This window comes from Epinephelus fuscoguttatus, linkage group LG11 (genome assembly GCF_011397635.1).
Source record: "Epinephelus fuscoguttatus linkage group LG11, E.fuscoguttatus.final_Chr_v1".
NCBI classification, from domain to species: Eukaryota; Metazoa; Chordata; class Actinopteri; order Perciformes; family Serranidae; genus Epinephelus; species Epinephelus fuscoguttatus.
This window is the reverse complement of record NC_064762.1, coordinates 19,202,494-19,216,709: the sequence shown is the minus strand read 5'-3', so window position 1 is coordinate 19,216,709 and position 14,216 is coordinate 19,202,494. Positions and strand designations below refer to the sequence as shown.

General features: G+C 41.5%; 1 protein-coding gene across 1 annotated transcript in view; it reads left to right on the top strand.

Annotated features, from left to right (window-relative positions):
* afg1lb (AFG1 like ATPase b) overlaps positions 1-14,216 on the top strand; it is a 47,108-nt gene that overhangs the window by 15,226 nt on the left and 17,666 nt on the right. Inside the window, exon 7 of the mRNA XM_049590314.1 lies at positions 4,140-4,198. Coding sequence (XP_049446271.1) covers positions 4,140-4,198 — 59 coding nt within the window. The remainder of the gene's footprint in view (positions 1-4,139; positions 4,199-14,216) is intronic.

Here is a 14,216-nt window from a genome sequence, read left to right as displayed (position 1 = left end):
TCCTGTTAACAGCAAAGAGGAAAAAAAGGAGCAACATTTGATACAGCTCTTACTTTTAGAGACATGACACAACCTTTAAACAGGCTTTGATGTTGCATTTACTGCCAGCGGGGCAAGGCGGGAGAAAGAATGAGCAAGGCAGTGATCAAGGTAAATGCATGATGTGCTATCTGACGGCTTTTCTTTCTCTGGGAAGACGTTGAAGCCTCAAAGTCTCGAGTGGGTAGGAAGTGGATGGCAGAAAGATGGTTCTTGTAGACAAAGACGTGCGTCTCTGATATTTACTAGCTATTAAGAACAAAGCACCAAACCATGCAAACTTGATAGAGAGCCTACTTGGTATTAATTACATGGTAATGGAACACTGAAAGCCATAAGAGACAACTGGACATGAAAGGCATACATTTTCCATCTTTATTGAAGTGGAGATGCTGTTATCAAACAGCCGTTGATGTGTTTGGAGGGGGAATTTAAAGATAGGTTTTTTGCTAGAACGGCTAAAGTAGCGTTTTGCTGTTTAATTAGATTGAGGAGGATTTTGGGATAAATGGAGTCTTTTTTGAGTGGAACAACCTCAGTGCAGTTTACAGGGACGGTTCACCCCAGAATCAAAAATACACATTTTCCCTCTTACCTGTAGGCTAGTGCTATTTATCAATCTAGATAGTTTTGGTGTGGGTTGTAGAGATGTCTGCCTTCTCTTTAATATAATGAAGCTAAATGGCACTCAGCTTGTGGTGCTCAAAATGCCAAGACTCATGATGCAGTTACTCAACATAATCTACAGACCTCATTGTGAGCAGCTTCACATAAAAACTATTTCTTCCCACTGAAATATACCCACCAACAATATCACTCTGCAGAAAAAAGCACGTACATCAACTGCTAGCTCACCTAGCACCACTGAGCTAGCTAACGTTACAGCTCAGCCGAGGAGGACGAGCCTATTGTCCGTGGGTAGATGCACGCTTCTCTCTACATGGTGATAATGTTGTAATGATTATACCACTAATAAGTTTCCTTGTCAGGGGCATTGTCACATCTATCTGAAGTAGGGATGGGCGCGATTAGTCATCTAAACGATTAAACGTCCGCCCCCTCGCTAGTCAGCATCAGAAATATCGGTTAAACCGATTAGCGTTTAATTCATGTACGAGGCCGCTTAACTGTCATGCAGCCGCCTGCCACTAGTGGGGGCTACAGAGCCATCAGACAGCAGTCCCCCTCCCAGCGGTAATGCACAAGTATACTGGAACACAGCGGGAAATAAGAGCGATGTCGTCTCGCAAAACTAGCGCTGTTTGGCAGTGCTTTGATCTAGAAGATGACTTCAGCAGCAATTTATCTTTTTTGAGATGTTACATTATTTGTTAACTTTCAGTGAGTTGTTGTGAGGTAATGTGCAGGGGTAACATTCATACTGCACGGTGCTAAATGCCTCTCATTTCAGCTGAAATTTGGTTATAATTTAGATGTTGTTTTATTAACTTTAAAGTGAACTGCTGTCATTTCTGTTGGATAATCTGCAAGGTTCAATGTGTGGCACATTTCAGAGGCAATTTATTTATTTTAGATGTTATTTTAGTGGTTAATTTTTTAACTGAGTTGCCGTCATGTTCACATTCATACCACGTGGCACAAAATATTTCGCACTTCAGCTGCATTTAAAATCCGACACGGTTGTTGAAGATTATGATTAAAGGCTTCAAAGGGCTCTTAATGCACACAATATTTTTGGGACAATGTTTCAAATACTTAACAATAAATTGTGCTAAATTTTGACTGTTTTCCCTTTTTTAGACTAGTCCACTAGTCTAAAATTTTCGTTTTGTCAACAGGGAAATTAGTCGCCAGGAACATCCCTAATCTAAAGCAATCAACAGTACAATGATATTGGAAATGGGCTTACAAAATGAAAAACAGGTGGCTCCTGATGTGATTTAGCACTTAACGTTCCTGTAATACCCTTTGCTGACTTTAAGAAACAGTTTGGCATTTTGGGAATTGGCTCTCTAGCTAAGAGTTTGGTGAGAAGATCGATACCACTGCCTATACAGTAAATATGAAACTGCCATTATCAGCTGGTTCAACTTAGCTCAGTGCAAAGACTGGAAACGGGGAAAGAGCTAGCCTGGCTCTATCCAAAGGTAAAATCTTCCTACAAATACCATCCTAGAAATAACACATTATAACTTGTTCAATCTGTACAAAAATTGAAGTCTAAAAAGGACCCATTTTGGTTTTACAGTATGGCAGACTATTTTTAGGAATTCACTACACATGGTCAGGAAACAGTCCGGGCCACAACCTCCTGTAAAACCACAACTGGTCGTGTTTCCTGGTTGCTAGAAGCAAATGTTGGCATTGTAGGTTTGCAGACCACTTTTGTGACCAGTGGCCACGTTTTCAACCACTTTTGTTCTGCCAATCGTGATTGTTGTTTCTAGCGTCCCATAACTGCTTTTCCTGTGGATTTAGTGCTGCAGAACATGGGTGTTTTTTAGAAATTAGTCGTCGCTTTTACAGTGGCTTTTGTGCCACCGAACAAGGGTGTGTTTTAGTTTCTGGTTGCCACTTTACCTGCAGCTTTAATGGTGCCAAATGTTGGTATTTCAAACCAAAGCATGATAATCTGCTAGTCATAGGCAAGTGTTTTTTTTTCTGCTTAAACACATTAACTACAGCATTGTGAGAAATGTAGTTTCATTGCTTGGACCCACGTTTATTTCACCACTGGTCAATACAAAACAAGAAAATCAGCCTCCACAGCCAGCTCTCAATTAACAATGTAGCTCAGCATGCACTGAAACAAAACACTTAATGATTGCTGCAAACCAATTAGCCACACCACCTGGATTAGCCGCAGCTAATGGCTAACAAGCGAACAAAGTTACAGTCACAGCTACTTGCTCCAAATACATCTCCAACCACCCAACATCATCACAAAATATTAATTAGTGTTTTCATGAGCTTTTATGGCACAGTTATGGCAAACGAAATACACTTTTAACCATAAAGAGTAGAGTATTTTTGGCGTTGCTTAGCCGAAGTCAACCTACCAGGAGTCCAGAGCTGGGGCACATGGGTGAAGTCTGCAGGGGCTCGTCAGTGGGGCATTCAAGTACACACACACAAAAAAAGAAATCACATAGGCAACTAATACATCACAACAAACAGCAAAATAATACCGTAAATAACATAATAATGAAACAGATAAGTTTGTAATAATAAATTAAAATCACTGCACCTTCCATAATGACATAAAGATGTATTAACTCAACTACTGAATAATGTACAAATTCAACATATCTGTGGTTTGCAAAATTGTACAAAGCCAACTTTTTCTGGCAATTGGGTTACACTTTCACACTTGAGCTTGTGTACAGATTAAACACACAAGATTTAACGTGTAAATTAGTGAACTTTATAGGCGCTTTGTAACCTTTGAACAGAACCAGGCTAGTTATTTCCACCTTTTTCTAGTCTTTGTGCTAAGCTAAGCTAACTGTCTTCTGTTTGTCCTAATATATAATGTGCACACATCAGAGTGGTATTGATCTCCTGACAAAAACTGTCCCAAAATATTGAACTATCGCTTTAACCTTGGCAATAGTTGTGTCTTATGACAGCTCAGTCCATTACAGTATGGGGCTTATCAAGCGAGTGTGTCAGGTCCTACTGTAAGCCCAAACATCAACAACGGCCGCTTGTTTACGTTCGCAGCTGGAAAGAGCTTAAGCCTCGCTGTGTGTCTGTGGGTGTGTGTCTTTGTCCATGTTTGTGTGTGAATCCCTATCTGTTTTATCTGTCTATCAGGGATGCTACTTCAGATGTAATTTGTTCCAGCCGAGCTAATTGAAACATCTATTCAGCGAGCTGCTGTGGACATTGTCCGGCGCTGAAAAGGCGACAGTCCTTTCTCTCGCCACCATTGTTTGGGAATGTAATGAATTTTATGTTGCTGCCGCTGCCGGTAGAGAAATCCATTTTTCTCTCCTGGTCCCAGTCCTTTTGTCGTGCCTCCCCACCCATCCTTCAGTTCATCAATAGCCACTTTATCTGCCAATCTGCGGCGAGGGAATGACATTATTAGGAGGCTAAACAGCAGCTCTAATACAGGCCCTCCCCTCCTCTTTCAGATCTGTACAAAAACGGACTTCAGAGGGACACCTTCCTACCTTTCATCGACATGCTGAAGGTAGAGACAAAGTCATCCCTCTCTCTTGTCTTGCAAATTAATTCATTTGTTTATGACACACACATAAACACACATACACACACTTGTATGTGCATCTCTGTCCCTCTGTGTCTGTCTTTTTTTTTTTTTTTGCAAGTTGCTCTTTAGTGGTTTGATGTTTTCTGCTTCCTGGATGCCTCGCACAGTGTCACAAAGCTGTCTTTGATCATACCAGGGCACGGTGAAAGACTCACAGAGAGAAAGGTAGGGAGAGATGGAAAGAGCGTGAGTGAGCGCAGGTAATGTGAATGAGAGATGGGCGGACGAGCTGAGTGACTGACCCAGACTGCTTGCATTTCAAAAGTAAAAGGGGGGTGGGAGGGGGGCGAATGGTGGGCGAGAGGAATGGAGAGGAGAGGAGCGATGCGGTGGTTAGCATTTCCAGCGAAAAATCTGCTTTGCAATTTAAGCAGGTAGCACCATTATCCTCCCTGCATCTCAGATGATCATTGATGTGTTTGGAGTGATCATGATCATAAATAATTACATAATAATTTGTTGTCATGCATTTTGCAACAGAGGAGGGCAGCATTCTTGCACCTTTTATTGGTATTTAGTCTAAATATTAATGGCAAGCAATAGCCAACTCAAGGCCACAAATGTGCTGCTTATTCTTTCACTATTCATAAGAATAAAATGACAGATGCTTAGCAGGGAAAACAAATATAACATATAGTGTATTACAGACATACAAATGAATACACTTTATATACATACAGTACTGTACGTTCTCAGCAAAGGTCTGACTGAGTTACACTCACAGTCCATATAATGTAGCAGATAAACGCTCTCTTGTGACTGAAGTACTGAAAATTGCCACTCATAGTGCTACTTGAGTTTTATGGCTAAATGAAGGATTTTTAAATTCTCATTATTTATTATAGATAATTGACACCTAAAAGGGGGAGTTGAGGGTCCTGTGTCAGAAAATTTCTAGCATCAAACATTTTGTTTCCTGCATTCTGGGGATTTTTTTATGCACTAATTTGCACCATTTCTGCAGTAGTTTATGGTGTAAATGTCTTTAATTTTGTCAAAATAAAGTCCTCTGCTATTTCTTGCTCTTAAATGCTCATATTGAGGGGGATGTGTCCCCCCCTGAAATCTACACCCATGGCACAATGACTGGAGCCTTACCACTTTATTTTGATATATTGGTCTTGGTTTGGAATATTCCAAAAACAAAAAAAAGTACACGATAATGGTAAAATGTAAAAAAAATAAATAAAATAAAAAACTTATTATAGTTAATGGGCTCTAGTTTCCCGGCGCAGCACAGGGTGGCGCAGGGTGGCGAACCCGCGCAGTTTCGAGCAGCGCAACCCGAGGCGCGCTCAGTTTGGTAGTTTGGCAGACCGAGGTGCGCTGAGATGGGTGTGGTGGCGCAGCAGGGGGAGGTGTCAACAGATCCAGCTTGGCGCAGTGACAGTTTCGTGCCAAAAGGCTTCGCCGAAGGTGCGCTAAAAGCTCGCCAGCTGAAACCATGTCTACTGTCAGCACAGGCGGAGCGCAGCCGGTGTAAGCCGAATTAACAATGCAATAAACCACTATTCAATGCAACTATCTGCAATCAGCACATAAATGTATCTCTATATCGACTGTCCCGTCACATCTGATGTCAGATCAAAGGGGATTGGCACCGTTTGGCACGTTTGGCACGCGTAATGGAAACCCAACCTGATTTGATTAAACAGCTGCAAACTAATAAGTTCACATCCCTCTCAGCCAACCACAAACAGCCACAGCATCAGATAGGGAGTATATATTCAGCATCTGTCATCTTAGAAAAATCAAAAGAAAAGAAACAGAGTGAGACTGCGAGAGAGAGAAAGAGAGAGACCGCGCGCACGAGAGAAACGCAACATTGATTTACAATTGTGGTGACCTCCTCCCAGGCTACCTTTGCATCATCAGCCTGTGGAGATCTGCTCGCAGTTCCGTATATTCAGACACTGCGAGCAGACCTCCCAGACCAAAACATCAGGTTCCTCCTGGGAGAAGTTTGGCCGTCTGATGCTGCTGCTCTCTTCTGCCGTGGTGAATTGAGTAAACTCTCATTACGCCTTCGTGCGGCACATTTAAGGGCGAGGAGAGGGGCTCATCTGATTGGTGTGATGTATGTAAAACCCACTCCACGCCTTCTCTCCTCCCTCTTTCCGACTTGTGCAGGTAGGAGGGACGGAGGTGGGACAGACGAGTAGCTGCGCCAGCACTCACGGTGTGCCAAACTTGCAAAATCCGCCTGGCCACACCCAGTTGGAGAAGCGCAGGTGCGCTGCGCCCCCGCCTCGCCCGGTCTGCGAAACTACAGCCCAGTGTTAGCTACAGTCATGCTGCTGTTCTCTGCTACTAACCAAGAGAGGTTGTTGTCCTGTTATAGCCTTGTTATATTTATCTTTTAATAAAAAGTTTTAATTTGTCTGCCCTTGGTATAAATGTGTCCCTCTGACATCGAAAATGGTATTGAATATTGATATTTTTAAGGTATCATATCAATATTAGAAATTCCAGTATCATTCCAACCAGCCCTGTGTTTTGGTACCTGAGAGAGACGTTGTTCATGAACACAATCGAGGCAGCGACGACATTGCCATATCAACGTAATTATGAAAGCCGTTTGAAACATACAAAACGTAATTTCTAGGAGACAGAGTTGGGCCAACAGATTCAATTGTTTACAATAATCAGCCCTAAATTTGGTTTAGCATAGCATCACATCTGAGCACATTTAGGTATCTGTTAAAAAATAATATGGAATATTACGTTTCAACTAAGAAAAGAAAAAAAACTGACAAAATATGAGTTTATGTGTTGTATAACATGAGCTGGAATGATGTTATCAGAAGTTATGTACTCCTAAATATCAGTCTGATTTTAGTCTGATTGGCCTAAAAATTCCATCACTGTTTTTTATTTTAATTTTATTTATTTTATATATTTGTTATTTAACCAGAAAGGTCGAATTGAGATACAGTATCTCTTCTGCCAGGGAGTCTGGGTCAACATGGGCCACAAAATAAAAACTAAAATACAAGTACAAAGGGGGACAGATAACATCACAAAAATCAAATCAAAACATAACAGACACAAAACATGTAGGAATATTTTTTATATTTTTTACACACATATTTCATATCTTCTGTCTCTTCTTATACATTTATGTTTTCCTATATATTTCTCATATTTTTATGATTCTGAATCCAAATAAAAAGAGTTAAGGAAAATAATGGCACTTGTTAAAAGTAATATTATTTGGTCACGCTGTAAATACAATAACAAGTATGTTTACTATGATCCCATTACATGTACCTTTTTCCCAGTTACAGCAAAACCTTCAGTGTGAGTACGGTGTACTAAATAAGAAATGAAGCTTTAAAAAGAGCAACGACATTGTTGAACTGCTGTGCCCAGGCTATGGACAGTCTCAGGGTCATCAGAGCTCCACTGTATCTTCAAACGCAAACACACACACACACACACAGTCTCACATACACATAGACACACACACACATAGACACACACACACACACACATACACATACCACACACACACAAATGTAAAAACACTACAAGCAGGGAGGCCTTGGAGTCACCCTGCTCCCCACCCACTCTCCCAGCAGCACCCTTGCCCTCTCTAATCCACCCTCATCAAGGTCTTGAATGGCTGTTGTCCCTCTCTGCCCCGCACTACCTCCTCTCTTTCAGGGTTCCATGTTCCCCTTTGTGAGGCCATCTGGTTTTCGGGGTCGGGGGTTTTTTGGGGGTGCACGGCGTTCTCTATAGCAGCCTGTTCTGTAAAGTTAAAGCGTGTTTTAGCGGGGTCACACTGCTGACTAGCTGACCCTTGATAGATTGAATTAATGCTTGCAGGGCCCGGTGGTGCGGGGTCCTCCTTCCTGACGCAGCTCGCTCTCGTATGTGCGTGCCTCAGTGTGTTTCTAAAGCGGGCGAGGGAGTGAATGAGGGTGTTAAAAAGTGAAAAAAAAAAGCCACTGACCTCTTCTCCCTATCACCTGAGCTGGAGTGGTAGAGGTTAATCCAAAGCCTCTATCCGCCTGGGTTGACGTCTTTATTCAGCTATTGACTTCTGATTAGTTTAGACTCCCTTTTTCCTCAGCATCCCATCCCCCAAAATCATCTACTTTTCTAATCTTTAAAAAAAGAAATCATTAGATTAAGTAGTCTACACACTTTTAAAGGTTCTGTATGTAATGTTTTACATGTGTTAATTATTTTTATGGCCAAGAGGTGAACCGAGTATAACTTAACTTAAAAACTGAGACCTTCCTCAACTTTCTTGGTTGCCTATAACAGCCTGTGGAATGACTTCCATGTAAAAGACTCAGGCCAAGTTTTCCGGGAAATCCTTTTCTAAAAGAACCCCCCCTCAGACAGACCGTCTTTGAATTTGACCTGTTAGAGCCATTGACTTAAGGTCTATCTTCAGAGCTGCGGTCCACATTCCCCCAGGGAAGTAATCTCTCTGGGGAAGGGAATGAAGCGAAAGGACAGCGGGGTTAGCTAGCTACTTCTTGTCTCAGTTGTGGTCTGATAAACAGTAAATTCATCAAATTCAGTGCCCCATATCATAAATTATTATTATTATTAATGATATTGTGGTTTTTAACCAGCTAATGTTAGCTAACATTGGCTTGCTCTCTAACACGGATGAATTGCTAGCTAGCAAATGTAGCAAAATACCATATAGATTAGATAACGTTAGGTAATCCAGACTTCTGGGGCTAGTTTGCAAATTATTAGCTATGAAGCAACCAATGATTGATCCTGGCTGTTCCATCATCTCAAAGTCATTTTTTTGAGTGGGTTCCTTAGTTAGATGCCTGAAATAAGGTCTGTGGTGAACACAAGTTTAAGAGTCTTTCATGTTTTTTCTATGACATAAAATATGTCTGTACTCATGAATTCTGAAACTTTTATGTGTCGTATAACAAGTGGCTAAAGTAGACCACAGAACATCATCATGCCCAACATGGCTTTACAGCCTCATTGTGGTAGGGATGTTAAAGGAGTCATCACCCGGAAATCACATTTTTCCCATTTGGACCTCAGTTGAAACTTGCCTGAAATTTGAAAGTGACTCGGTTTTTTCGTTTGACCTCTTTGTTCAAACCACAAGGGTGCGCACTCAAAAAAGTGAGATTTTGGGTGTGCTCTTATGGTTACGTAACAATAGGAGGCTATTTGCCTAAGCCTGATCAGACAGTACCAGGTGAATCTGGCCTCAACCCTGCGTTTGGAGAAAGGGGCAATTCCTACTATTAGAGACTCACCAGCAGTGCAATCAGTAAGTCTCGCTGCTTTGTGTAACAGTTAACGGTATGTTTTACTGTGTACTTGACCCTGAAATGATGGTAGACAGCAGCTAACTGCTAATTGGGCTAACGCTAGATGCTAACATTATTCACAAGGGACTAGTATAACCTGTGGACCTCGTGATTTAGAAATGACCCCCACATCTTTCGTTTTATATCTCCGGGGTGCGTTGTACTGTAGTATGGTTCTCCAGCATGTTCCGACTCTGGTTCAAACATAAAAGAGCGAATTCCAAAACAGCTGCCCGGTCAGGTTGTTCATTTGGTGCATGCGCCATGAAGAAGGGATTGTTGTTATTTTGGAGTCAGCCAACTCGTGGATGTATTGGGCCAGCCCCCAGTCCAAGGCCCTGTCCTTCCTGCAGCCAATCAGTGCGCGCCTCATTATCATTATTACAGTGAGCATCCGGACCAGTCAAAATCTCACATGTACTCTCGCGAGAGAAAGTCGTGGTATGGCAGGGGGGCAAAACAAGCTCAATGTTTGATTTTTGATTTTTTTTTTTTTTTTTTTTTGGCAAATTAATTTTAAAAAATAATTCTAAGACAATTAAAGAGAGACAGGATATGTTAAAACACCAGGTGATGACTCCTTTCAAGCTTTTTACTAGCTTTTTATTTCTGGCATTTGGGCCCTGATCACACAGAAAGCATTTTAGCAGCTGGAGACTTTTTATAATTGTTTTTAATGAGAATTAAGCTTCTGCTCGCTGTTTTTGCGTTGCTACATGCCTCGCATATCTGCGAGGGTTCCTGGCGTTCAACTCAGAGCGGAAAAGTGCAACACACCATCTCTTTTTTCATGATCTTTTTGCAATGTTGGATGGGAGACATAAGATTTTAGAGGTGGGCCCTCTGTGGTGGTCACGACAATAGGTTTACAGCTTGTAAACAATGGAGGAGAAACTGATGGTAGTGGCTGCTGGATACCCAGAGCTATACAGCTCGACAGTAGACAGCAGGTTGTCAAACTGCCCCCAAGTCATCCCAAAATATGCCTTGAAACAGCCATCAACGAGGTGAAGCTCCTGGTCCAACTGGTGGTACTCCCAGTGATCCACCCTCTTTTTTAGGATCTCATGTGCCCACACAGATCTCTGGTTCCCTGTGCCCAACCAACTATTTACTGACAGCCTCTCACCCTCAACCAGAGTACCCTCTGCCTGTCCATTTTAGGAACTAGATACCAGTTACTGTGGAAAAAAATGAAATGGTAGATTGCTTACACTGGAAGGTTAGTGTAAGGGCATGATGGGGTGTTTGCCTGGCAACAATAAAAAGGCGTAGCAAGCTTTTTTTTTACTTGTGGGATTCAAATTGTTAAAAAAAAAGGCAGTATGGTGTGCCTTGAGTGTTGCAACCTGCCTAGCGCTTTTTGTGATCGGGGCCTTAGGCTTCAAGAACTGTAAAAGTGGTCTCGCTGAACAAATGTGTCACTGTCATAAACATTTGTTTGCCACAGAGCTTGTTTTCTACAGTAATCCAAAATCCAATGGAAAAATCCTGTAGCCTTTATGACAGGAAACCAGGCAAATGCTAACTTCTGCTTTGGTTCACAGAAAAACACCCTCTATGAAGGATGCTAACTGCCTTTCACTTAACAGTCTCAGAGAGACATGCCACTAATAACACAGATTTTCTGAAAGTTACACACAGAACCTTGAAGTGGATCTACATATGGAAAGTATATAACTTCACTGAATCTGTAAGTCCCCGATTTTGTTTCACTTCAGAGTTAGATTTCTATTTTTTCATCCACTCCGTCATTTCTTGTCCTTTTTAGTGTCTCTCTAGACTCCATCAGGAAACCTATTCAGCTGTTAAGGCTTCTTTTTCTTTGTAGCCATGGCAAAGCTCAGAGTTCTGTAAAATACAGGGTTTAAGGGCTTTTTTAATGGACACTGCCAGTATTGTAACTAAGACACTCTCTCTCTCTCTCAAACTGTCCTCCCTCTCCACTCCACTTCTCATTGCCCATCCTCTCTCTACCCCTCTATCCCCGCTCTTTATTCTATTACTATCCTGCTCTGCTCGCTGGCTTTACTCACCCAAGGTCAGGTCTCTGTATTTTGGTAGCAGAATAGTGACTTTATTTTCCCTCCGCTTGTTCGATTGCAGTTGTGCACAATGCTGCCGAGGGGGGGCATTGGGGTGTGTGGGGTGGGGGGAGGACATGACAACAACCCTGAGGCAACTTTGAGTATCTCTGGGTTTCCTGCTGTTTTTAACCCTTCTTTTGATGAACTCTCCTTTTCTCCTTTTTTGTGTCATTGTTAATCATTGCTGTGTGCTTTGCGGTTGGTTATGAGAGAAAAAGAAATATATAAATAAAAACAGGATGATAGAGAAAGAAAAATTGAGGAATGAGAGGGCTGTGGTCCTCCAGTGAAGACCTTGGTGAGAAGGACTGCCTGTGAAGAGCCGGCAGCCTGCCAGTTCAAATCAAATGGATGTTGATGTTTGATGACTCTCATTGTCTTCCGGAGCATTTAATGGCAGGGCAGTGCCACTCACTGTGCACCTCGACGGCGTTCCACACTTCTTTCATATCTGTGTCTCTCCTCTGTAAAACTGAACGATTAATAACGGACAAATTGATTTTGCTCCTTTTGAACACATGGAATTAACTCTGCCTCTCATTTATCACCTAATTTTGAATCAATCCTGTTACGTTGGCTTATTTTCTGCAGCCAGACTGATGTTTTCCAGTGTTATTACAAGTGCATGGATGTGTCAGATGTGTTTGATCAAGCACGCGTGCACACAGGTGCATTCTTCTATACTGTAGGTGTTCATTTGTAAAGCCGGTCACCTGCAATCTGAAGGCAACACTTAATTCAGAAATGTCGCCCTCGCCTCTAACTTCAAATGTACATACATTTGAAGGCCTTTTTCTATACTTGTTGTTCCGCTCTCTTGATCAACCCACTCGCCTCTTGATGTTCTGCCAGGGTTTTCACATTTGTAACATCATGAAGCTGAAAAGACTAATCTTTTGAGATGCTGTGAATTGAATTCTCAGACAGCCTTTTTATGAAGATATGGGGGGGTTACTAAGTTGTTTACCTAGGCACAGACAGGTTTTTATACCACAGTAATACATTGTTGGTGCTGTTATCGTTCATATAAGGCAAGACGACTTTTTATGGGGGAGAGTCAAAGTGCTTCATATAATATATCAACACTAAAAAACAAGTAAATCCCATTAAATTAATAAAACAGCAGATTAAAATAAAAACAAATAGAAAACAAAATACAATGTGTAAATTCAGATTTATAGTGTAGCTCTTAGGTTGTTTTCAGGCTGTTTTTTTGCAGTAATCTAAAATAATACATGTTGAGGCACATCCCAATTTTTTTCTGACACCAAATAATACCAGGACCATGATCACAATACTGATAGCGTTTATTATCAAAAGCAGCCGATGGCTGATGGGTGTTATGCATCACTAATATGGTTCTGAATACATTTGCCAATGATTAGACATTACTTTTTAAAAAATCTCTGTTAATTACAGTTTTTAATGGTGAATGACGAAATGGGCATGGACACAACACTATTGATTCTATAACAAGACTTAATAGAATCTGTACTTTTGACACATTTCTGTTTAAGAGTTCAGTGGCTAAAGAAAAATATTCTTACCGTGTGTAACACGTCTGTTGTGGTCCCACTCCCTTTTGACTTTAGCCCTTTGTTTATTTTCCTCATTTCCATCTCTCTCTTCCCATGCACTGAGCTGAACTGCCAATCAGGGGGATTTCATTCCCCAGTGGGCTCCACCATTGCTGTTGCCCATTCAATCTGCCGTAGGTAGGTAGGTAGCTAGGTACATGTTCAGAGAGAGAGAAACATATTGGGATTTAGCGTAATACCCCTTTTTCCACCTATCATTAGACAGGACTGTTTTTTTCTAGTGTGTCATGTTTGATGTCACTAATTTGCCCATAAAAAGTGTTAGCAGATGGTAGAAAGCAGTATGGCCAGTGAAGATGTTACGATAGTTACTTTTTTGTAAATATCTGTCTCTTATCTAGTCTGCTTGGACAGAGGTGGACAGAATAAGTGGCTGAGATAATAAAGAACTGCAGAAGTTAGAAATTAGCGGGTCCACCCAGGTGTCTTGTGTCCATCACTGCCAGTTGGAGCCGGAGCTGATAAATACTCATTACTGCTGCAGAGTCATTTGTCCTGGGAATGAACGCTGATTGTAACCCATCCCATTGAATACAAAAGCCAGATGTTAGTGGGTATCAGTGGGATTTTGTCCAGTGGTAAAGAGGCTTTAGAGAGAAGTGGCCAGGCCTATGTAGTCTGCTTTAAATAAAGTGCGCCAGGAATTAGTCCTAAAACCCTAAATGAGTTAGTCACTGTTTTTTTGATTGTTTTGTTGAATGGGTTTTTGGTTAAATGCCTGAAATATGGTCTATGGTTAACACAACCTAAAGAGACGTTTTGTTCTACAACACAAAAAATATGCAGTAAATAGCTCACTCATGGACTTTGAAACTTGTATGTGTTGTTGCGAACAAGTGGCTAAATGACACTACAGAACGCCATCACGCCAAGCCATGCCAAACATGGCTTTACAGGCTTGTTATGGTGGTGACCGTATTGTAGTATGTTAATAGCCTAATGTTAGCGT